Source organism: Mirounga leonina, unplaced genomic scaffold, assembly GCF_011800145.1.
Source record: "Mirounga leonina isolate KUSES-001 unplaced genomic scaffold, KU_Mleo_1.0 Mir_488, whole genome shotgun sequence".
NCBI classification, from domain to species: Eukaryota; Metazoa; Chordata; class Mammalia; order Carnivora; family Phocidae; genus Mirounga; species Mirounga leonina.
Window position 1 is genome coordinate 2,725,365 of NW_023270777.1, and position 24,033 is coordinate 2,749,397.

Here is a 24,033-nt window from a genome sequence, read left to right on the forward strand (position 1 = left end):
GAGGGACAGGGGTGCATACCAGAGTACATAACAATTGCAGTGAAGCTGGGGGCACGAGAAATAAGCCAAGGGGTGGACATGTACCTTGTGGTATAATCCTAACAGAATTCCACCCGGCAATTAAAAAAAAAAAAAGGCACAAACAACAAGGTGGGCGATGTGGACAAATCTCACAAAGATTATATTGAATGAAAGAAGCCAGACAGAAAACAGTACACGCTCTATCATTCCATTGATTCAAAGTTTGAGAACAGACGAAACTAAGCAATTCTTACGGAAATCAGAGGAGCGGGTAGCTCCGTGATGAGGGGCTGAAGAGCACCTGCAAGTGGGGAGCCGCATGGAGAGCTAGAACCTTCTGTACCTTGATCTGGGTGGTACAGAAGGAACTTGATGCATTTTACTATATGATATCCCTCAATATCCTCACCCCACCCCATCCCCCCCCAAAAAACAATGAAGCTCTAGGAAGAGGTTTGGGATCAAGGTTGGGCTCCAATAGAATTGGGTTTGTCTGGAACCAAATCATTCGTTCCTTCTTGCCCTCGTTCCTTCAGGAGATGTTCGTGGAGCACATATGTTTCAGGCACTGTTCTAGGCACCACAGATGTGGAGAAGAAATGAAATACTCACAGAGCTTACTGAAGGTGGGAGAGAAGGAAACAATCATTCTGTCTTGCCCTCTTTGCTCCTGCCTGGCAGGAGCAGCTCCCACCAACCAGGAAGCTCCAGCCCAGGTTACCTCTGAGTTTTCACTCTACTGTCACCATTGAGGGAAGGTCACACAATGCCCGGGGCCAAGTTAGGTCCAAAGAGGGCTGGGATTCTAAGATGGAGAGAAGATGCCAGTAGGTTCTGGATTGGGTGAAGAATGGGCATGAGGTTGTGATTCAGGCTGAGCCTAGGGATAGGGCTGTGGTCGGAGGTAGGGAGTGAGATGACCTTTTTAAGACCCAAATGTGCTCCTGTCACCCCCATCCCGTCCAACCCCAGCTCAGGCCTGGCAGTGGCTCTTTCTGACCTTCCAGATAATGACTTCATCCATTCACATACCTCCCGTGGCCTGTCTCCTAGGTCTCGTCCCAAAGCAAATCACCGCCCTTCCTCCTAGAGCTTACCTTCTAGTGGAGGAAACAGACAATACAGCCTACTAATGAAGTAAATAAAATATTATGTTAGTGATCAAGTACTGAAGAGAAGCAGGGAAAGAAATTATAAAGTATAAAGGAGCAAACTTTAGATAGAGAGGGGTCAGGGAAGTGCCCTTTGACAGGAGGACTTTTGAATAAAAACATGAAGGAAGTGAGGTCAATCCCCTTCCAACCACAGGACTTTTGCACATGCTGTCCCACTCTACCTCTTGGACCTGGTTAAGTTTCCTCTTCCTTCTGATCTTAGCTTGATAAGGGCTTCGTCAAGGAAGGCCAAATTTCACTATTAATGGTTCTCATGGCACTGCAGCTAACATCTTTGATGCCCATCTTCCCCACTAGATTAGACTGTCCATCATTTGGTTGGGTTCTCCCCACCTCCTGGCACAGTACCTGGCACCTGGGAGAGTCTCAAAACATGATTCTTAATGGTCAGGTGGGCTGGTCGGATGAGGACGAGGCCAGGGCTGGGAAGTGCATCAGGGATGGGGCTTGATTAAGGGGAGAGGAGAGCTAGACTGGGGTAAGCGCCAGGCTGGGGACGGGGCACTGGGGTGGTGATGTGGGGGAAAGGAATGGGTTAAGGGGATGGGGGCAGGATGGGGGAGAAGGCTGGGGGTAGTCATGCCTGTGTATGACTGTGGGGGATTGGCAAGGCTGTCTCATCTGCGTGGTACAGTGCTGCCCTGGGCTGAGGACAGGAGCTGTTAGGCAGGTCAGGCCTGCCGTCCTGGACTCCGCTCAGCCACCCAGATGACTCTTGGGGGATGCTAGGAGCCTGATGGTGCAAATTTGCATAAGATGCAAATTCCATGCAAGCTCTCCCAGCCTCCTACCTTGTAGCCACTCCCATTTCCTCGAGACTGTGCCCCCAGGGGGCTGCTAATCTCGGGTGCAGAGCAGGGCAGGGGTGGCTTGGGGATTGAAGCTCAGGGGTTTGGGAAGTGGCATTTCCAGTCCCCTCTGGAACACAGAGTCCGGGTCAGTGGGGGTGAGAGGCCCCTCCTGAACCTTCTGATCCAGTGGTAAAATCACATAGTGGGGTGTGGGGAGGAGGCAGGGGGCCTGCAAGGTAAAGCGAAAGGGGGAATTGGGGGGAGCAGGGCAGGAAGCTGATGGTGTGGAAGTGTTTGGGTGTCACCCCCAAATGGTGGGGATCTACCTCCATCCCCCAAAAGCTGCCTCCTCAAATCATAACCTGTGATCAGTAGGTCTCCCCTCAGCCAATCCGTTTGTCCCCCCAAAAAGCAGGAATGGTGGCTCTGGGTTTGATCAGGGCAAGAGTCTGGAGTGGGAATTAGGTCCCTGAAGGAAACGGACGGAGATGAGGACGGTGGGGACTCAAACACGGCTGGGGATGTGGATGGGACTAGGCATGAGAATGAAGATGGGGTGCTCCCCACTTAAGGCCCAAACGTGGATGCGTGCCTCTGGGTAGGTGCTCACTGGGCTGAAAAACTGGTTCTCCTGGACCAGGGGTGGACCAGAGAGCAGGGGAGGTCCCTGGGAAGGATGCGAGCTCGCTGGGTTGGCCGTAATGGCCACCCACACAGAAAGCTGAGTCCTCACTGCTGGGCAACCCTGCTTACCCCATCCCAAGCCCTGCAAGGCAGGGAGCAACCCTGCGGCCCCACCCCCCAGGACACAGGAAAAAAATCAAATGGGGTCACTCTCCTGCTCAGAACTTGCCAGAGCATACACTTATGCTCTGGGTGTTGCCCTTAGAATCAAATCCAAGGACGCACTGTGGACCTCAGGACTGTGCGTGACCATCTTCCGTCCACCCCCTCGGTCACCTTATCCCAGCAGCTCTGGCCCTCTCCCTGTTCCTCGAACACATGGTCTGTAACACCGTCCCCCCACCCCCAGCCCCCACCTCCCCACCGGGCTGTTTCTAGTGGTTTGTTCTGATCCTGGTCTCAACTAGCTGGAGTGGCCTTCCCTGATCACCAGACCTCAAGTCACCTCACCCCTGGTCCTGCCAACACACCGCCCTCTTGCATCCCCCAGCCCCACCCGCAGCCGTCTCCAAGGATCTATTTGTTCCCGTGCTTGCTGTCTGTCTCCTGGTGAGCCGGTGGTAATAGGGGTGGTGTCAGGAGAGTTCACAGCTGCTTCCCCAACAGCGAACAGCGTCTAGGGACACGGGAGCCTTGAGGCAAGCCGATCCTAGAATGTCAACGCTGGAAGGGACTTTCCAGGTCTTCGTGTCCCTCCTATGTATCTGACGCATTGGGGCCACTGAGCCTGAGGCACTTGCTCAATACCCCCTGGGAAAAGAGACTGGTGTTCTTCCTACTCTGCCAGTCTCCTTCCAGACCGGAAAGCACCCAGGGGTCCAGAGTGCCGGCTGGAGGAAGCCCCCGATCGGACGGGGCTCGAGCCCCTTCCCCACGTCCTGTCCCCAGAAGGGGCCCAGGGCCGGAGCAGAATCCTATGCACGGCCAGGTGTGTCTCCGCAGGGAATCTCCCTCCAAGCTGGCTGATTCCAGTGATCCACCCCCATCCCTCCCTCTCTGGCTCGGGGCCATTTTTAGCATGGGCATGCTTTCTAATGCTAACTTCTGTGGTGGCCAAGGCGTGTCTGGAGGGACAGCCTGCGTGTGCATGTGCGTGTATGTGTGTGTGTGTTCTATATCCTGGTCTTGCTGTTCTAAGTCAAAGCCCGGTCCTAAGGGGCCCAACTGTCCAGCCTCTGCCACAGTCCCGGTCACACAGGGGTGCCTCTGGCTAGTTCTCAGTTCTTTGATCTTGTTCTTCTTCTTTTTTGGGGGGGGTTATTTATTTATTTGAGGGGGGAGGGGCAGAGGAAGAGGGAGAAGCGGACTCCCCGCTGAGCAGGGAGCCCGATCCCAGGACCCCGGATTCATGACCTGAGCTGAAGGCAGACACTTCACCACCTGAGCCAGCCAGGTGCACCATATCTCTATTTCTAAAGGCTTTGGGGCTGCAAGGAAGAACATCAGACTCCCCAGATTACTATCTGCGTTGGTAATCCTGCAACGACCAACCATCCCAAAATCCCAGTGGTGGGACCCAAGGAAAGTGTATTTCTCGCTCAGCTCCAGTCCAGCCCAGGTCAGCAGGGGGCTACGTCCTGGTCCCTCCGAGACAGGAGCTGATGGCTATGCTGTCTCCACGTGGGCTTCCAGAACAGCAGAGGCAGGGAGAGGGGGAACTCTGGAGGGGCTCGCACCAGCGACTAACTGCCCCAGCCTGGAGAGGACCTGCCTCCCGCATCCCTTCTGCACGGAGCTGGTTGGCCAGAGCTCAGCCTGACTCCTCGCATCCACCAGAGGCCCGGAGACTGAGTCTTCCCTGTATCCAGAAGAGTAACAGGATCCCAGGGGCAGCACCAGTAACTCCCACACCCAGAAGCTGGATTATTTGCAAAGCGCCTGCTTTTTTCCTATCAGCCCCTTGAGTCTGGCTATTCCTTCATCTCCTGATGGGTGACACACTGTGGGGGATGAAGGCAGGAAGGTGGGGCCTGGCTAGGTGGTGGGTTGAGTTGGGAGGCTCCCTGTCTCCAGAGCAGATGATCCAGGGACTCCCTACTGCTCGCTCCTTCTCCCATCCCCTGCCACCCCAGCCACCTACACACACACATACACACCCCCCAAACCAAAAATGAAATGGGAGCCAAACATGTTGGATTTTATTGCATTCATTGGGCTCAAGGATAGGAAAACAGGAGGGAGGAGGCAGAACAAGGGCTGGGGAGGGTACCCCCACACACCCAAGCTCTCTGAGGCCTGCAGCTAGAGGTCCAGGGAAGCTGGGCGGTAATCCTAACCCTCCCTTTCAAGATGCTGATGTCAACGGGGACCATGGGGCAGACCCAGGCCACACATCTTTTCTTGCCCATTTTCCAGGCTCTTCCAAAGAGGGAAGTTAGACTGGTTGGTCCTAGGCTTGGAGGAAAGTGGAAACAAAGCAACAAGGTAAGAGGAAGAGTTTGGGGACAGGGGAGGATGGGAAAGGGGAGCTCAGAGTCCCTGTGGGGTTCCCAATGGGAGGAGGTAGGTTTTCACAGGAGAGGGAAATTAGGAGGCTGCCCAAGTAGAGAAAGGGGTGATGGGGTTCCTTCCTCTTGAAGGACCTGCTGTGCGTTCGATGTTAGGCAGTGGCTTCTCACCCTGGATGCTGCTGATCGGGTCCCCCACCGCTCAGGGCCCACCCGTAGGAGGCTAGAGCCACCCTGGGGGGGAAGGTCCCCAGCTGCAGAGAAGGCTCCAGCTGAGTGGGAACAGAGGGGGCCCTGACATGCCGCCCCGCCTCATGTCCTCGAGCTGGAGCCTTTTTCCAGGGCAGTAGGAGGAGGGGGTCAAATGGAGACGCTGTTCTCGATGAGGGGAGGGTCCAGGTAGGTGTAGGGCAGCTCCAGACCCTGGTTCCGCTCCCGGATCTCCTGTGAAATCTGGGCCAGGCGGTTCTGGAAGGCGGCGATGCTCCGCCGAGGGGCCTCCTCTGTGAAGTGCTCATCCGGGTAGGTGCCCAGGGGCCGCTGGGAGAAAACCGGGAGGCGGTCAGGACGACGGTCAGGATGGGATGACCAACACAGAGTCAGGGTGACTCCAAGGGCTTGACTCAGCCACTCCAGGGAGCCTGCCCAGAGCGGGGCGGTGGGGGGGCCCACACACCCACCACCCAGGGAGTGTGGGGGTTGGAATGGTTAGCCCGAGGTTAGTGCCCCCTCTGTTGGTAGCCCTCTGCCTGATACTCTCGATTGGAGACCGTTTCTGCACCTGAAAGTGCATGCATTGGACCAGAACATCTTTTTAAAGGTCCATTTTAGGGCACCTGGGTGGCTCAGTTGGTTAAGCGACTGCCTTCGGCTCGGGTCATGATCCTGGAGTCCCTGGATCGGGTCCCGCATCGGGCTCCCTGCTCAGTGGGGAGTCTGCTTCTCCCTCTGACCCTTCCCCCTCTCATGTGATCTCTCTCTCTCACTCAAATAAATGAATAAATAAAATCTTAAAAAAAAAAAAAGGTCCATTTTGGGCACCTGGGTGGCTCAGTTGGTTAAGCGACTGCCTTCGGCTCAGGTCATGATCCTGGAGTCCCGGGATCGGGTCCCGCATCGGGCTCCCTGCTCGGCAGGGAGTCTGCTTCTCCCTCTGACCCTCCCCCCTCTCATGTGCTCTCTCTCTCTCTCATTCTCTCTGTCTCAAATAAATAAATAAATAAATAATCTTTAAAAAAAAATTTAAAAAAAAAAGGTCCATTTTAAATACCTGGTCCGCTGCTCTGTGAACCGAAGGAGTACAAGCACGTTCATAACACAAATCAACCCAACATGTTATGAAATCAACATAAACACGCTCCAGCACATAGGACCCAGGATACACCTGTCACTCCACCATTTCACAAAATCTAACCCCTGAAGATGACAACTAGTTCTGAAGGCATCTCGCCAATCCACCCAACACCATCACCACGCACAGGCTCGCTTTAGAGCCCGGCCAACCACAATCGGCAAGCATCACAATGAGCTTCTAGTGGGTGCCGTCCTGTGGCAGGACGGGATGGTCCCTCTCTCCGTGATCAGTCCACAGGAGCAGCTCAGCTCCTCAGTTCCGGGGCCCTAGCCTCCTAACCAGCCTGCGCCTCCTGTCCAGTATAACCTGCATACGATCCACTTGTTGCCAATAATCCTATTGCTTCAAAACTCTTGGGCTTGGGGTGCCTGGGTGGCTCAGTCGGTTAAAATGTCCAGCTCTTGGTTTCGGCTCAGATCATGATCTGACTCAGATCATGAGTTCGAGCCCTGAATTGGGCTCCCTGCTCAGCCGGGAGCCTGCTTCTCCCTCTCCCACTCCCCCTGCTTCTGTGCTCTCTCTCTGACAAATAAATAGAATCTTTAAAAATAAAACGTGGTATGGGAGTTTCATTTTACACTGAGTTTTCATTAGTAATGACTGTCCGCACTTAGCAAATGCTTTTTTCACATATTGAGATGATTATATGATGTTGCTTTATTGATGTAATAAATTACATTGTTAGATTTCATCAGGGTGAACCCACCTCTCATTCCTCTCATTCCTAGAATAAACTAGACCTCGGCACAGCGTATTATTGTCTTATTATGCAGTATTGGCCTTCATTGGCTAATGATGTATTTTTAAGATTGTTGTAGCTAAGTGGAACACATTTATAATTTCATTTTCTTAATTACAGCTGGCACGTTGCAAGCACTTGACATGAGCTATCATGACGGCACAACAATCCTGTAAGACAGGTGTTCTTATCATTCGCACTTCACAGATAAAGAAACTGAGGCTTGGAGAGGCCCGATTACATATCCAGGGTCACACCGGGGAAGTGCGGATCTGGGACTAGAACTTTCTCCTGGAGACCCACTTCCTTTCTTAAGAGCATCACCTTGGCCAAGTGCTGGAATCGAGGTTCCCAGTAACATGATTTGGGGAGTGTCCACTTTTTTTCTATACTTTCGAGCAGTTTGAGTGATTTAGGAATGACTTGGTCCTTGAAGGTTTAGTAGAATCTCTTGCAAGGAGGGGGATCAGATCTTTTACACCCTTTCCATTCATGTGTGGTTTTCATCTCTTCAGGTATCAATTTTTCATTATTGTTTTCCTAGAAAATTATCTCTTTCACCTTGATTTCCAAATGTGTTTGCATAAAACTGCAAGTCGTGCTTTCTTGTAATTTCTTCAACCTTCTCAATTATCGGCTGTTTGCCTTTCCACTCCTACCAAATGTTGTACATTGATGCTTTCTCGTCTCTCTTGATTGGGATTGTCTCTGGTTTCTTTATTTTATTGGTCTTTTCAAAGAATCAGTTTTATGTCTTATTTACCAGATTGACATCTAATTTCTAAAACTATAGTGTGGCTGTCCAAAAAGCAGAACACAGGAACAGGACAGGCTGGGTTCAAAGCCTACGTACTAGCTCTGTGACCTTGGGCAACTTGCTTAGTGTCTCTGAACCAACTTGCTTTAGTTTTCTCTCCTGTAAAATGCAACTACCATTTGGGGTGCCTGGCCAGTTCCATTGGTGGAACGTGTGACTCTTGATCTCGGGGTTGTGAGTTTGAGCCCCACGTGGGGGATAGAGATTACTTAAAATTTTTTTTTTAAATCTTAAAAAAAAATGGAACTACCATCTCTTGAACACTTATATGCCAGGCACTGTATTAAGCATTTTAAATAAAGATCCCTACCTACTTTTAAAATAGCATACATAAGGTATCTGATTTAATGACTGAGACATGATAGATCCCCAAGAAGCTATAGCTACTGTTGTTAATAATTTTCTAAGGTAGACCCCACCACTGGCTTCTAGGAGGGAGCCCTCCACCTTCATCCTCTTGCCTATCATCCCTCACCACTGTGATATTGCGATTTACATAAGGAATATACATTTGGGCTTCCTCCCTTTCCTGGCACAGAGCTCCTGAAACCCTTATAATTTTGTAAGCGTTAGAGTGTTAAAGGTGTCTTGTTATCATAAGGCCCTTTCAACCACACCTGAGTTTACAGTTCATGCAGTGACTTCTAGAAAGCTCCTAAGGGGTGGTTGCCAGGAGAGCCAACCATGTGATTAGAGGGTTGGAACTTGCAGTTCCAGCCCTGAATCTCTGGGGAAGAGAGAGGGGCTGGAGGTTGACTTAATCCTCAGTGGCCAATGATTCAATTAATCACACTTAGGTAATAATGAGACAGAAAAACCCTAGCAGCAGGGGTTTGGAGAGCTTCCAGGCTGGTGAACATGTGGAGGTATGGGGAGAGCAGGGCAGCCAGAGAGAGAAAGTCAGCCCTGCAGCCCCTCCCAGACACCTTGCCTAGCGCATCTCTGGCTGTTTCTGAGTTATGTCCTTTTATAATAAATAAACCAGTAATCTAATAAATAAACTGTTTTCCCTGAGTTCAGTTCAGCAAATGACCAAGCCTGGGGTGGCGGGGGTGGGGAGGTGGGGGGTGGGTGTTGTAGAAACCTCTGATTTTTAGCTGGTGGGTCAGAAGCCCAGGTGACAACCTGGGCTTGAGGTTGGCATCGGGGGGGCATGGCAGTCTTTTGGGACTGAGTCTGAACCAGTAGGACCTGCCACTTTCTGCAAGGAGAGTGTCAGAACTGAGTTAAATTATCTGACACCCCACTCGTCCCACACACATTCAGTGGCTAGAAGTATTGAATGAGAGTATTGGGAATAGTAATAGAGTATTCTGTGAGTAGACAAAAAGAACCTCAGAGGGTTTTCCTTTATAATGAAAAAATAATAATAATAACGTCTCCAAGTCCTTGGGAAATGGGACCAGAAAGGAGCAGGATCCAGGGATGAGTTCCTGGCATTCCCAGGCCTTGAGATGGTAATTAAAACTTGTTAGGAAGATAACATGCACCTGCACCAAACGGAGTCAAGCTTGAGAAATGAGGACATTCCTGTGATGTCAGAGGGCTTGTGAACAAGACCAGGAGGGCAGAGGTGGGATTGATGACCCCACATGTGAATGAAAATATTGGTAATCAGGGATTAAGGGGCTGTTCCCCTGGCCAAGCCGACCTGACAGCCTCCTCGCCTGTTGCTGCCTAGAATTGCCCCTCCCAACCATCAACGTGCCCTTGCTAAAACACAAAATTCAGCCATGTCACTCCGGGGCTTAAAGCCCTTCAGTGGCTCCCCATCCTCCTCTGAATGAACACTGTGCCCTCACTGAAACATTTACAATCCTACCAACACACCAACGGACTCATCTTCACTTTGTTTCACTTGGTTGTGTCCTCCTTCTTGTCTAGAAACTAACCCTGCTCTTCCTTTGTCTGCCGAGCTCCTGCTTGTCCTACAGGTTTCAGCTTTGATGTCACTTCCTCCAAGAAGCCTTCCTGGGTTCACCCAGACTCGGTCCGGTTCCACAAGTCCCCATTCTCACCTCTATTACGAGACTAAGCTCATGAGGATAGGGTTCATATCTGCCTCCCAATGTCTGGCACATTGCAAATGCTCATGAAGTATGTGTTTGTACATAAATGATTCCTACAACACTGTGATGGGCTTTTTCATGTCCCTGTGTGTCTCCTCAACTAGACCATAGGATTCCTGAAGGCAGGAAGGTCTCATTCAGCTTTATGTGCCCAGTGCCATCTTGACATGTGGGAACTATCCAAAATAATGTGTGTTGAATGTTTAGATGAATGGATGAGCAGTTAATGGATGAATGGTTGATGGATGAATAAGTGGATGGATGAATGGATGGATGGATGGATGGATGGATGGATGGATGGATGGATGGACAGATGGACAGATGGGTGGATGGGTGGGTGGATGGATGAATGGGTGGATTGGTAAACTGGTGAATTTGATAGACATTTTGCCCCAGCCACTAAACTGGTATTTGCTTCGATGTATGTCTTTGGGGATCAATGATCAATTCCTAAAGAAACTGAGGAACCCAAGACAGACTCAGCAGTGGGCATAAATGGCAGCACTCAGTCCCCAAGTCCCCTTGGAACAGCTATCACCACTGCCACTGCCTAGGCCCTGTAAACCCCCACCCCCACCCCACCCTACACCCCATACACACCTGGTCTTTGGGCTCCTGGCTGACCAACCAGAAGAGGAGAAGGTTGTTACAGGTGATATTCACTTCTGGGAGGGTGTCTAGGTAACTCTTCAGGGTGGCGGTCCCCTTCGTCTGGGGTGGGGGCTGCCTCATGGATGACGGGGTATTGGGCATCCAGGCCCCAAAGTCATGCTGTAGAGACCCCACCCCAGTTGAGTCAGCTGGCCAGAGTGGGAGAACCAGCTCCTTCATCATCCCTGATCCTGCCCCTACCATCCCAGTACTTGCAGTTGAGAAATGAAGGGATGGTGGAAAGAGAAGAGAGGGAGGAGTATAGGGTAGAAAGTTCCAGAAGTGGGGTGGGAGGCTCACCCCTTGTCACTCCCCACCCAGTGTTCCAGGACTAGGTGGAGTGAATCACCAAGGAAGGAGCAGAACCCAAAGAGGGCCCTAGTCAAAGGGCTGGCATGCCACCCAGCACAGCCTGATACTCCCCTTGGCTGGGTCCTCACCATGACAGGCCCTATAGGTTTTACTCCCTACAAAACACTAGCTGGAGTCACCATTACAATCCTGAACCCCGCTCCACCCCAGTCTTCATCCAACACTGGCCCTTCACTCCTTCACTCCACCCAGTCACCACCCAACCTCAGCCCCAAACATAAACCCACCTCAACTCTGACCCACCCATGCTCTCAACCCCAACTCTGGCCTCACGTCCAGTGCTGAGCCCAACCTTGCATAGCCCAGTGCCCCCAGGCCTGCCCCCTGCCACCTCACCTGCCCACTGTTGACAGCGGCGTGCTGGGCGGAGCAGTTGAAGATGATTGCAGTGAGGAACTTCACCAGCTCTCCTGGAGTGCACAGCCGGCGTGGGAAGCCTGGGTGTGGGAGGAAGGGAAAAGGGTGTGGAGGGAGAGGACCGGATTCCTGGGGGCAGCTCAGGGCTGGGGCTCACCGCAAGGGGAGAGTGAGGATGAGAGGCCTGAGCATTTGGCCACCACTGTCTTTTCACTAAGATTAGGGCTGGGCTGAGGTTAGGGACGGTCATCACCAAGGTTTGCGGTCTCTGAAGGGGGTCGGGATAGGAGCTGGCCACTGGGATCAGGCCAGAAAATGCCCAGCCAGCAGAGCTCACTAGAGAGGACCCAAGTTCAAGTTGACAGCCAAGTTGGATCTTCTCCCCACTTCTATCTGCAACCCCTGATAGCACTTAATGATTTTTTTTAAAGATTTATTTATTTATTTATTTGAGAGAATGAGAATGGGGGTAGGGGCAGAGAGGGAGGGAGAGGGAGAGAGAGAATCTTCCGGCCCAGCACAGAGCCTGACGCGGGGCTCAATCCCAGGAACACCGAGATCAGGACCCGAGCCAAAACCAAGATCCGGATGCCCAACACACTGAGCCACCCAGGCGCCCCAGCCCTTAATAATTTAATTCTACCCAGTTCACCAAGATTTGTCCAAGCACTCAGTGGCGGATCGTCCACAGCTGGGCTTAGGGACAAAGGCAGGTGACCAGAGTGTGTTACTCATAAGTTCGCAGTGATGGAAGCAAAAGGGGGTTCCAAGACCAGGGTTTGGCTCTCTGAGGAGAGCAAAGGCAGCGCAGAGACAGACACTGGGGCTGAGGCGCTTAGGGGGGACTTCCCTGCAGGAAGACAAGGGTGGGTGAGCTCTGAATGGGAGAAAGATGACAGAGGAAGAAGGCATTTTCAGGCTCAGCCCTGGGTCCTCCCCTCTCTGTACATCATTGCTCTCGTCCAAGTCGATGGATTTAACCTCTTCCCACTGGCCGATGACTCCCAAATTCACACCTCCCGCTCCACCTGGCCCCTGAATTCTAGATGCAGCCGAGGGCATAACTCTGTGGCTGCGACCTGACGCTCCAAGGTGGGTGTCTACACGGCCTCTCAGACGTCACCCCTGCAAACCCTGATGCGTGGCCCCCTCCCCCACTCACTCCCCAGATCTGTCCCTCCTACGGTGGTCCCATTCTGGTCACTTTATCCAGTTGCTCAGACCACAGTCTGTGCGCTCTTTCCTCTTTTTTTTTTTTCTAAAGATTATTTATTTACTTGAAAGAGAGAGAATGAGAGAGAGAGAGAGAGAGAGAGAGCACACGAGAGGGGGGAGGGTCAGAGGGAGAAGCAGACTCCCCCCTGAGCAGGGAGCCCGATGTGGGACTCGATCCAGGGACTCCAGGATCATGACCTGAGCTGAAGGCAGTCGCTTAACCAACTGAGCCACCCAGGCACCCCCTTCTCTTTCCTCTTCTTATCTCGTGCCGCACATATCGGCAAATACTTCCTGTATGAACCCACCTGCTTCCACCCTTGCCCCTGCAGGCTAGAGCTGCTGAGACTTTAGAATCATAAATCCGATCACATCACCCCCTTGCTAAAACCAGTTATCCACAGAACTAGCTCTCTACTCAAACGTCACCTCCTCCGAGAGGCCTTCCCAGACAGCCAAGCTGAAATAACCCCCCTACCTCAACGTGCTGTTTCCTTTTCCTGAGCTCCCCTAGCCCACACCCTGACATATTTGTCTGGCGATTCTCCGAATCTCCCCGCTAGAATGGGAAGCTCCGTGAAGGCCAGGAGTTTCATCCGTCATGTTCATTGCTAAACCCCGGCTGCTGGAACAATACTTAATATTAAGAGCCCAGTAATTATTGGTTGACTGGACTAAGAAGGTAAGAAGGCAGATCGGGAAGGAATGAGGCATCAGCAAGGCAAAGGGGCAGGGAGGGTACTTATTGGAGGTGAGGCCAAAGCATGTGCCAGGCCACAGGGTTTCTGGGCACAATTCCGGAGGATTATCAGGGTGGCGGCCCCACAACCTGACGGGCAGGCAGCAAGAAGCTGGGAACGGTGAGGCCGGTAGAGAAGAAGCTGCCACAGTATGAGGACCGGGACTGGGTGGTGACAGTGGGACATGATGGCGACAAGAGGAATTGGCCACCCAACTGGATATAGGGAAACAGGAAGACAGAGTGGGAGCCAAAGACAGCTTCAGAGTTTGCAGTGAGGATGCAGAGGGTTGGAGGAAGGACCGGGCGTCTGACTTGGGAGCCTGTGGGAATTTTCTGGGATGTTCCCTTCGGGGTAGATAGTCTAACCTGGAAGGGCCGAGATTAAAAGGCAAAAGAAGTCAGGCCCTCTGTGGGGATTTTTCTTAGTTCCCATTGTTAATTTGTTCCCCGTGAAATACGGAAGCAAAAGTCACACTGACTGAAGTTAATGAATGAGTGTGCCTTGTCTTAAACCAGGAATCTGCGATAAGTGTGCAGTGTCAGAGATGGTTGTCCGTCTGAAGATTGCTCTGATGTCCTGAGTCAGAGACAGTTTGAAAAAAGTGAGATAGGAGAATCAGCCAACAGTAGTTAGACCCCCTGCCACCCCAGGTCTTAAATAAGAAACAACCCCAAAGAGGAAAAAAAAGAAAACTGCCCTTGGGGGAGGAAGCAGTCAGGATCAGGTCAGCCCAGGATTAACAGTGGGCTTGCAAAGCAGGGGACTGGTCATCCTTTAAAGATCCAAAAGAGGGGCTCCTGGGTGGCTCAGTCGGTGAAGCATCTGCCTTCAGCTCAGGTAATGATCCTGGGGTCCTGGGATCGAGCCCTTCAGGTCAAGTAATGATCCCGGGGTCCTGGGATCGAGCCCCACATCAGGCGCCCTGCTCAGCGGGGAGTCTGCTTCTCCCTCTACATGCGCCATATTGGAGTTTATTGTCAATTTTGTCAAGCGTGATGACAGTATTGTGATTGTGTAGAAAAATGGGGTTTTTTTGAGTTGCATATTGATTGGGAGTAAAATATGAAATAGATGTAATTTAAAAGACTTCAGCAATAAATAAAAGCAACAGATTAATCAAATGAATGCTTGTGGATTCTGGGCAGTGGGTGAATGGGTGTGCATTACGTTATACTCTCTACTTTTCTGTATGTTTAAAATTTGTTGTCTAAAGGGAAAAAAAAAAAAGTCTCAAAACCTGTAGCTGGTAGTTTTTGTGTGCTGGTCTCAAGGGTGACAATGAGACAGCAGCGAAAATGGAAAGTTCTTCAGGGAATGGGGGGCAGGGGCATTTCCAAGTCTGGAATCAGCTGCAGAGGAGAAACGGGAGAAAGGATCAGTCCATCACGGGAGGGTAGAGAGGAGACAGAGACCCAGGCAGGACAAGCCAACGGCTGGGACAGGGACATGGCAGAGGCCCGGGGGGAAGTGGGAGGCTCAGAGGATGTTTCCTCCCTGGGGCTAAGGGAAGACTTTAAGGAAGGGAGGGTGGTCTGCTGAAGTTAAGCAAAGGGGGAGGAAGAGGGGGCCACTGGGGTCCATGGGTCTCAAAATCCTCTCGGGCAGTGTCAGAAGGGGGGACGTCAGAAGGGGGGACAGGTATTAATAAGGAAGAACCAGGCGGCAGCAGGACCACGTTTCTCCATGAGGCCAAAAGAAATGAGAGAGGTTGGTGGCTAGAGGGGCCACCTGGTGGGACAAGCACGAAGAAGTATGAGAGAAGGTTCCAGAACCCTCAACCTTTGAGGCTGGAGATGCTCCTACCACATGATGGGACACACCCACAGAGCTCAGCAAGCAGCGGTGGATGGACAGGCTCGAGTAAAAGTCGAGGAAGAACCAGAGGGTCACAGTGTAGTGCCTGCAGGCAAGGACTCCGGAGACCGTGAGAGCTGGCTCTGGATCCCGCTTCTGGCCACTACCTGCAAAGCTTTCTCTGTGCCTGTTCCTCATCTGTTCAGCAGGGCTAATAATAGGATGTACCTCAAAGGCTTGTCCATAAACAAGAGCTAAGGAACAGGTGAGGCCAGAGGGAACACCAGGGCATTGGGAGCTTGTGGTTGGGGGATGGGATACCTGAGCTTTCCCGGCCCAGGAACGCCCAAGCAAAAATCTCGCCGACCCAAGCCTGCAGCTCCGAGTCCTGCTGCACAGATGCATCGCTGGGATAATAGTAGCCCACGATTTCGGAGACAAAGCTGCAGGAAAGAGATGCTCGTGCCACGGGGGTGACCTGGGGCTCGGGCCTGGCCAAAAATCCCAGGCCCAGTGCCACTCAGGCTGGGGAGAGCCAGACAGCCAGTGTCCACCGAGAGACCACCACGGTCCCGTGGGAACCTCCAGATCCAGAGGGAACCCGAGGGCCCAGGTTTGGCCACTCCTGAGTCATGGGTGCTCTGAGCCTCCTTCCCACCCAGGGGTCTGGGGGGGGGAGTGCACTGAGGAGAGCCTGGGGGCCCTAGCCCCCACCTCACTGTGGCACCTGCCACCCCCCCCCATTCCTCTGGACACCCTGTCCTCTCCTTCCTCCCCTGCGTACAGCCCAGCCCCTCCCCAGCCTGCAGCTACCTGCCATTTCATTGAGGACCCCAATCTTAACTCTCACCCTGGGGGTGCTCCCTGGTAGGGCCTGAAGCACCTGCGACCCCCAGCCCCAAGCTCCCCAGCCTGCATGAGAACAGGGGTCCACACTGACCCTGGGCCAGGAGGCCCTGCTGGGGCCAGACTGGTTGCAGGGTCCTGGGCCCGCACCCCGCACCTCTCAATGGCCGCCCAGATCTTCAGGCCGTCGTCCCGGTAATGGTAGTTGGGGATGGCCAGGACGCCGCGGGCCCGCACGCTGTCCGGAAGGCAGAAATCGGTGTAGGTGAAGTGGGCCAGAGCGGTGCTCATGAGGTAGAGGAGGCCTTGCCTCCCGACCGAGGTGACCTGAGAACACAACACAGCTCGGCTTGGGGACGGGACGAGGCCAGTGACTCAGCCGCGGGGATGTTCCAGTTAATCAAGGAGTCCAAGACCACGGGTCAAACCCCCGCAGGGACTGACGCGGGCTGCAGAGGTTGCGGCCCTACTACGTGCATGGGAGGAACTCCCTAGGAATTTGGTAACTGAAAGAAAGCAGTGACGCCGGCGCAGGGTCGGCCAGGGGATGCGATCTAGGGGGGCTGCCCGGCCCGCCTGCGGGAGACTTCGGAAGCCGGGCCCGAGGGGGCGGGGCCCGGGCTTGGGGGCGGGGCAAGTAGGGGAATCGGCAGGGAGAGGCGGGGCTTGAGGGAATGGGTCTGGCGGGGACGGTGAAGTGGGATTGGAGGCTGAAGAGGCTTGGGGGCGGGGCTTCAGCGAGGGGGCGGGCGGGGGCCGGAGGCCGCACCTTGTCCACAAGGCCCTCGGGGTTGAGCAGCGTGGCCCGCGCGATGGTGTTCACCTGCAGCGTGTAGCGAGTGTGCGGGAGCAGGAGCTGCGGGCGGGATGAGGGCCCAGGAGGCGAGGGTCAGGGGAGCAGGCCGAGCTGCCCCCCCCACCTCTGGCGCCCGCCCGGGGGCCACACGGACCTTGTAGATAGGATGGCAGAGCGGCAGCTGACGCAGCGTGGCCATGGCGAAGGCCTCGCACAGCAAATGCGTGCACAGAAAGTGTGTGTTGTTCTCGTGCACCAGGAACTCGGAGTTGCGCACCCACGTCTTGGCCAGCAGCCAGTCCCAGTAAGAGTCAGTGGGCAGAAAGATGGGGCTGTCCGGCCCGGGGGTCTGGCTGAGCTGCGCCCAGGAATAATAAGGGGGTGAGTCTCAGAACTGCTAGTGTGCCGCCCCCGGAATGCCGCCCCAGGTCTCACCTGGATGGCCAGGGGCACCAGCGCCCCCTGCGGGTTGAGCCACAGCAGGCAGAGCGGGGCGGCCACGTACTGGGGGCGGTCGTTGAGGCAGTGGACCGGGGCCTCCGCCAGGATCCAGTAGTCGGCTAGGAAGATGTTGCCCCTCTGCGGAAGGCACACAGGCTCACAGCGCCCTCCGACCCGCGCTGCGCTGCCCTCTCTGTTCCCCGCCCACTCCCCCCGCAGCCGGGGCCTCAGTCATGCTTGGTGCCTGCACTCCCGGCCAGAGTGAGGTACCCCACCCTCCCCAGAATGTCCGGAATGAGGCCCAGCTGAGTCCCTGGTGCGCCACCTCCCACCTGGATAAGCTGGCATCCTCTCCCCGGCCCCCCCATACCTGGCCCTTCCTGCTCTCTCAACTCAGTGGCCCTGTCAGTATATTCAACAACAGGAAAATGACCACACACTGAGAACTGACCGCCCCCTCTCCAGCCTTCTGGAGGATGCCTGAGGGCTTGGCTGCCCCAGAGAGACTGATCACCATCTTCTCCCACGCCCTCGGAGCTCCTAGTCTCCGTGACTGTCCCCCTTGCATGCGGCGCACTGCCTTCCACCTGTCCTAAAATCGCTTTCTTTGGGCCTCAGCACTGGGGATCTTGGAGGCCCCAGAACACGGGCAGGACCCTCTCTTCCATGCTGTCCTGCTCCCTCCTACCAGCCACCAAGCCTCACCCCAGGCTTCCAGCCATGCCCAGCCCCAGCCGTCCCATCCCTGCCCTCCACGCCCATCCCTTGTCCATAATGGCCCCTCACCCACCTCTAGTTCCATCTGCAGGCAGGTGTTGGGTCCCAGCAAAGGGGCCACCATGTCATTGGTGATGGGCAGCTTGCTGGGCAAGCTGGAGAGGCAGTGCAGCATGACGGGATTGACACCGTTCAGGTACTGGTACCCGAAGAAGGGGTCCTCGCACCAGTGCTCCATAACGTACTCTAGGGGGCAAGAGAGGGGGCTTCCCGAGATCCAGCCCTGACGGTCTCCCAGGCAAGCAGGGTATCTCTCTGTCCCCACTCCCCTCACTCCCCTATCCCTGTCCCCTCCCAGAGGAAGGGGAGATGGCGTGAGCTCCTAAGGGGAATCTGTGCGGTGGCCACCCATGAAACCAGGAGCCCCTCTCTCGGGGGTCCCACGGTCTCCCTGAGAGGGCTGAAAAAGGGCCTCTTGCCAGGATGGGGCGGAGGGTTCGGGGCACGGAATAGGGTGGGGGACAGACATCCGCCTGGCTCTGCGCACCTGAAATCACCGTCTTGTGGCACCAGAAGATATTCCGGATGTCGTCCAGCTTCTTCCAGGAGCCCTTGCGGTCCAGCAGCCCGCGGAGCTTCATGCCCAAGGACCTGAGGGGGAGGGGAAGCGAGGCTGGGGCCTGGGGCTGCCCCGGGGCACTGTGCCCCCAGCCTAGAGGCCTGGAGGGACCTGACCAGGTCAACGTCCAGAGCAGAGGGGCCTGACAGTGTGCCCGTTAGAAAAGTTTAGTGACGAGCTGAGGCTCTGTAAGGGTGACTCCATATGGGCGCGCCCACTGGTGCACACGGCCAATCTCCACTGGTGCCTTGGCCTTTCTCCAAGCTTCCATCTAATCACAGACCTTCGCCGGCCCCTTTCTGGCTGGGATGTCTGCCACCAGCCCGTCCCGACCAACCACAGCCTTCTCGCCACACGTAATGGAGGTGTACTTTGTATACCAGACTGGAAAAAGGAGGGGGGGCGGCAGCCTGGGGGCACCATGCACTTTTCACTTTGTGGATGTCTGTACTGTTTGAAGTTTCTGAAGCTGTGCGTCTCGTGGAGAGCTGCATCCGACATCTCCACCTACTATCAAACCTACCTAAGACACACAGTCCACCAGTCTGTGTATCTTCCACAAAAGGCTCCTCCCTCCCTGCGTTACACGGTAAATCCAGTGTCCTCCTGACACCCTTTATTACACACGTCACTATGGGCCCCTTAGGGTATGTCCTGGATGCCTGGACATACCGATTCATAATAACCACTCACTGCCTGCACCAAGTTAAATGGAAGGGACCGCAACACCTACCAGGTGGGTTTGTGGCAAGTGGTGGGTGAGGGAGGCTGTGCAAGCGTGCTCAGGTGCCCCAAAGGGTGTGGGCACCATGACCTCACAAGCCCGGGGACAACTTCCTGAGTGTCGTCTGAGCTGCCCACCCCTCGGTCCACAGCATTTGCCGGGTACCTGCCCCGTAAGTCCCCAAAGAGGCGAAACACTGGGTGGGAGCTCTGTGTTAAAGCAGAGAGCAAGGAGGGGCACCTGGGAGGCTCAGTTGATGAAGCCTCTGCCTTCGGCTCAGGTCATGATCTGGGGGTCCTGGGATCGAGCCCTGTCCTAGGGGTCTTCCGGGCCTTCCTTTGTTTAGACCCACATGCCCATCTGGGGACCAGCTCAGGCGACCCTGGTCCCTCAGCCCTGCCAGGGCCTCTCACGGATCCTTGCCCTGAGGCCCAAGCCACCTGTGACCACCTTGCGCTCCAGCCAGGACACTCCCCAGCTCCCCGCTCACCCCACCTCTGGCCCTCTCCCACTAGCCCTTCTCCCAAAGATTCAGCTGGGCACAGAAGCCCCGAGGATGAGGATCTTATTTGAGAGAGAGAGAATGAGAGACAGAGAGCACGAGAGGGAAGAGGGCAGAGGGAGAAGCAGACCCCCTGCTGAGCAGGGAGTCCGATGCGGGACTCGATCCTGGGACACCAGGATCATGACCTGAGCTGAAGGTAGTCGCTTACCAACTGAGCCACCCAGGCGCCCTCCTCTGTGCCTTCTAATGCAGTCCCTGCACAGATGGCCAGCCGAGCCTCTCCGTCCTCTCCAAACGAACCTGGCTTTGCCCAGGACCCACCCCCTCTCTGCTCACCTCTCCTCTCCATGGCCCAAAGCCTGCTTCAGTCCCACCTGCCTTCCCGGGAGCCACCTGCTGGCCCCTGCTCACCCTGGCTGACTCTGGTCATGAGCGTCGACAGGACCCCCTCCATCAGTCACACTCAGAGCCTCAGCTGTGGACTCAGAGCTGCTAATGGCCCCTCGGTTCCTAATTAACTATGCCACACCTCTCCCTAGGGACACTGAGCTCCTCATGGTGGAAGACGACATCCTAACACGCGGTCACATCCACTGAGAGATTGTTTTGCACTGGGTGTCATCTCGCTTCCTCTCCCCCAGACCTATGATGTAGGCATGGGTTTTACTGTCATTTTACAAATGAGGAAACTGTTTAGAGACTATGTGAAGATCAAGGTCACACAATTGGAAGGTGTTGGTTCTGGAATCTGAACATGAGCTGGTCTGACTTCACTTCCTTAAAGCTTTAGGGCCAGGCCTCCTTGTCTTACTCAAGACAGCACCAGACTCTACACCGAGAAGGTGCTTGGTTCATTGCATAGATTTGAGAACTGGAAAGAAAAGGGATGGCAAAGGAGCAAGAGGAGATCATGGGCAGACAGAGAATGGAGAGAGAAGGGGGAGACTGGGGCCAGAGAGGGGGAGACTGGGGACAGACAGGGGGAGACAGGGGACAGAGAGGGGGAGACTGGGAACAGAGGTGTGGATATGCCTGGCAGGGTGGGGGCAGATGGGAGAGTGACAGGAGTGCGGGGAGGGCAGTGGCCTTACGCAGGGATGGCGTTGAAGAGCAGTGAGGCCGTCTTGGTGGCTGAGTAGCGAATGTTGGGTTCCATGTGCATCAGGGATGGGAAGTCAATCTTCATGGTGAAGCCAGGCAGGTACCGATTCCCACTGCTGTGGAGGGCGGCGGGGGAGGCAGAAAGACAGACACCGGTCAGACAGACTTAAAGCCCACTCCCCTTCATTCCTTCCCTGGATCCTCCCCTGCCTCTGGCCTCCCACCCAACCTGAAGCCACCTCCCTGCCAGACCCTCGGGGTCACCCCCCTCACCTGTCCCCTGGGTCTGCCCGAGGCATCATCTTGGTCAAGGCAAACTTCTTGTCTGTCTCCATCTCCTCAAAGCTGCCGACGTCTATCATGCCGGGGAAGCCGGGGGCGTAAACTTTCCAGCTTCCGGAGGGAGAGAGGTCAGGGGTGGCTAGTCAAACTTAGGGTAAAAAAACCCATCAAGGGCAGCTGGGGGAGGGGTTGAGTGTGGATACACTGATGCTCTTGGGACAATTGTCGGTACTCGCGTTCTGGCTCTAGACTTGGGGTCAACCTCAGATGGAAGTTAGGGTTACATAAGGGTCCTGATCGGAGCCGAGCCCCCAAGGTTGGATCTGAGGTCAGATTCAGTGACAGTCTGATTGAGGCTGAGGTCAGCATAAAGGTGGGGGAAAAAGTCAAATTAGGCCATCCTCACCGGTAACATTCCTGTCGGCCCTGGAGTTCCCGTTTCCTGTGGTCCAGAAGAAGGGGAAGGGAGTCCTGACAAATAGTTTTTGCTGTGGGGAATGAAAAGTACTCATCATATACGTCTCTTTTCAAAAGGTGAAGCTTGCCTGAACGCCCTAACCCTTGAACCCAATCCCTCAGTTGACACGGATACCCCATGTTCTTCGTGCATTCATCAGCAGAAGGGACTCAAGACAACCTCACCCCCAAATTGTAACGATCGTCCTAATTGTACTTTTGTCTCCTTCCCAGGACTCTTTGGGGGCAGAAATTACATTGTAGTAATTTTGTGTATTCCTGGCACCTGGTGTGTGGGCCAGGTGCCCCACCTTTATGTGCTCATAATGTGCACTTGACAAATGACTGATGAATGAGTATATTTTGGGAGGTGGTGGACAGACGGAAATGCTAGGATGATGGGGGGTCTCTGAAGAACTCGCTAGGGGGCTGAGATATCACCTCTCACCCCTAAGACTCATGTCACTCGGGCCAGCCCTTGTCATGCCTCTTGGGATCAGACGGCTCAGGAGACGTGGGTGGGGGTCCAGAGGCTGAAGGAGCTCGAGCTCAGCATCCTTGAAAGGCCCCCCAGATGCAAGAGGGAAGCCTAACAGCACGTCACAGGGACTTCGTCCACACCAGAAAAGCCACTAGGAGCTGTCGGCTGGGCCTTCCCAGCTAAATTCTCTCAGCGGCTGCACCTGCCGACACCCAGTTACTCGGCTTACAGCTCAAGTCCGCTCTGGGCGCAGGAGAAATTCACTCTGGGGGAGTGCAGAGGGAGTGGGCCGAAAGCTCTGAGTTCCGGTCACCCTAACCCCACCCCCGTTCCCTGCGGCCTGGGCCCCATGAGACCCCACCCCCGACCCCAACAGATGCCTTCTGCAACCCAGGCCAGGCCCCGGCCTCTGGCCCACCTGCTCCTGGTCGCAGCTCTAGGGTGCAGTAGCCCGCAACCCACTGATAGCAGGGGAAGTGGGAATGGGTGCCATCGGGGGCCGTGACGCAGACACAGCTGCAGTACCAAGAGTCCTTGGGGAAGAAAGCGTAGCGCTCCTTGTGTAGACGCAGCAGCAAGACCTCGCCCAGCTCCGCTGAGCAGCGCACCTTGTACTTCTGCACCTGAGGGGACCAAAAAGCAAGCAGGTGAGAGGCGAGGAACGGCGGGGGCATCCTTACACCTGGCGAGGAGCCTCTATGCCTACACCTGTTCCGGCATATAAAGCTGGGAGCTGCTAACCCACGCGGGGCCTTTGTATGAATTCGGAAAAGGCACCCCTCCATCCAAGCAGGAGCGGCCACAGCTCCCAGAGGCACGGTGAGTGAGCAGAGTGGATTCTGGACCTCACCAGCCTCCTTGGCTCCCACACCCTTGTGTAGGCCACCAGCAAACAATCGCAGGGCCTGGCGGAGGCAAGCGGATCCCCTCCAGAGAAGAGGAAACCCCCGACTCACAGAGGGCAAGTGACTTGCCCAAAGCCCACCTTCAATTATGAGAGGAGCTAGGAAGCCGGTGGAATTCTCCTGACCCCCAGCCCCCGGGCTCCTTCTTCACAGCCCTGCCTGGGTAGAAAGTGTCCTCTCCCCAGGAAAGACAGAGACCAGAATGGGATGGTGAGGAGGTCAGGGCCGGCTCCCTGAGTTCTGCAGGGTTGGAGGAATGACCTGGGGGAATGACCCTCCCCTCCTTCAGGGTCCCCAGGCCCTCAGGGGTCCCTCCTCCCTCTCCTCCGTACTTACAGATCCAGGGGCGAAGTCCCTGCCCAAGCGATCCAGCAGCTGCTTGGGGCTCTCACCACAAGTGCCCACCAGAGTGACAGAGATGTTGTCCAGCGTGCCGGCCCTCAGGTAGGGACCCGTGGTCACATACACGCGGTACACGGCCATGGCGGGAAGGAAAGAGGGCTGTCCCCGCAGCGGTGGCCAAAGCAGCAGCCCGCCTTGGAGCAGGGGGGCCGGGGCGCGGGGCGGGGCTGAGCCGTCGGCCTGCGGAGCTCCTGAGTGGGGGGCTCGGCCCGGGCAGGTAGGCCTCCCAGGGAAGGCCCCGCTCTCTCTGGGATGCTCTGGGGCTCGCCCGCCTCTCTCCCGCGAAGCTGCCGGCCTCTGTCCCGGCTCACTGCGGGCTCCCTCTCCCCACCCTAAGAGTTGTTTGCTCGCCTCTGGCACAGCCGGTCTCTCTGGCTGGCAGGACAGGGCTCACCCAGATGGATATCAGGAGCCCGCGTCCCACTGGGAAGGGAGGGACCAGGCGCTGAGAGGGAGACGAGGAGCAGGTGACACCTGCGTGACTGGGACACTGCCCTGCTCCCGGGTAGGGGCCGCTGAGCCCCCGGGG

At 55.2% G+C, this 24,033-nt stretch overlaps 1 protein-coding gene across 2 annotated transcripts; it reads right to left on the bottom strand.

Annotated features, from left to right (window-relative positions):
- Positions 1–4,696: 4,696 nt before the first annotated feature.
- On the bottom strand, positions 4,697–24,014 carry ALOXE3 (arachidonate lipoxygenase 3). Of its 2 annotated transcripts, XM_034989546.1 has the most exons (15): positions 23,439–23,711; positions 22,616–22,820; positions 21,667–21,748; positions 21,252–21,371; positions 20,969–21,094; positions 18,577–18,680; positions 18,103–18,275; positions 17,307–17,450; positions 17,026–17,229; positions 16,845–16,931; positions 16,233–16,402; positions 15,551–15,672; positions 11,457–11,557; positions 10,698–10,868; positions 4,697–5,658 (listed from the first exon to the last, which is right to left on the bottom strand). In XM_034989546.1, exons 1-15 carry the CDS (start codon positions 23,583–23,585, stop codon positions 5,479–5,481), a joined length of 2,136 nt encoding a protein of 711 aa, XP_034845437.1. In that variant the 5' UTR covers positions 23,586–23,711; the 3' UTR covers positions 4,697–5,478. The 2 variants fall into 2 exon arrangements, with proteins under 2 accessions (XP_034845437.1, XP_034845436.1); XM_034989545.1 differs by lacking the exon at positions 10,698–10,868 and having other exon boundaries at positions 23,439–24,014.
- Between the last annotated feature and the right edge of the window lie 19 nt (positions 24,015–24,033).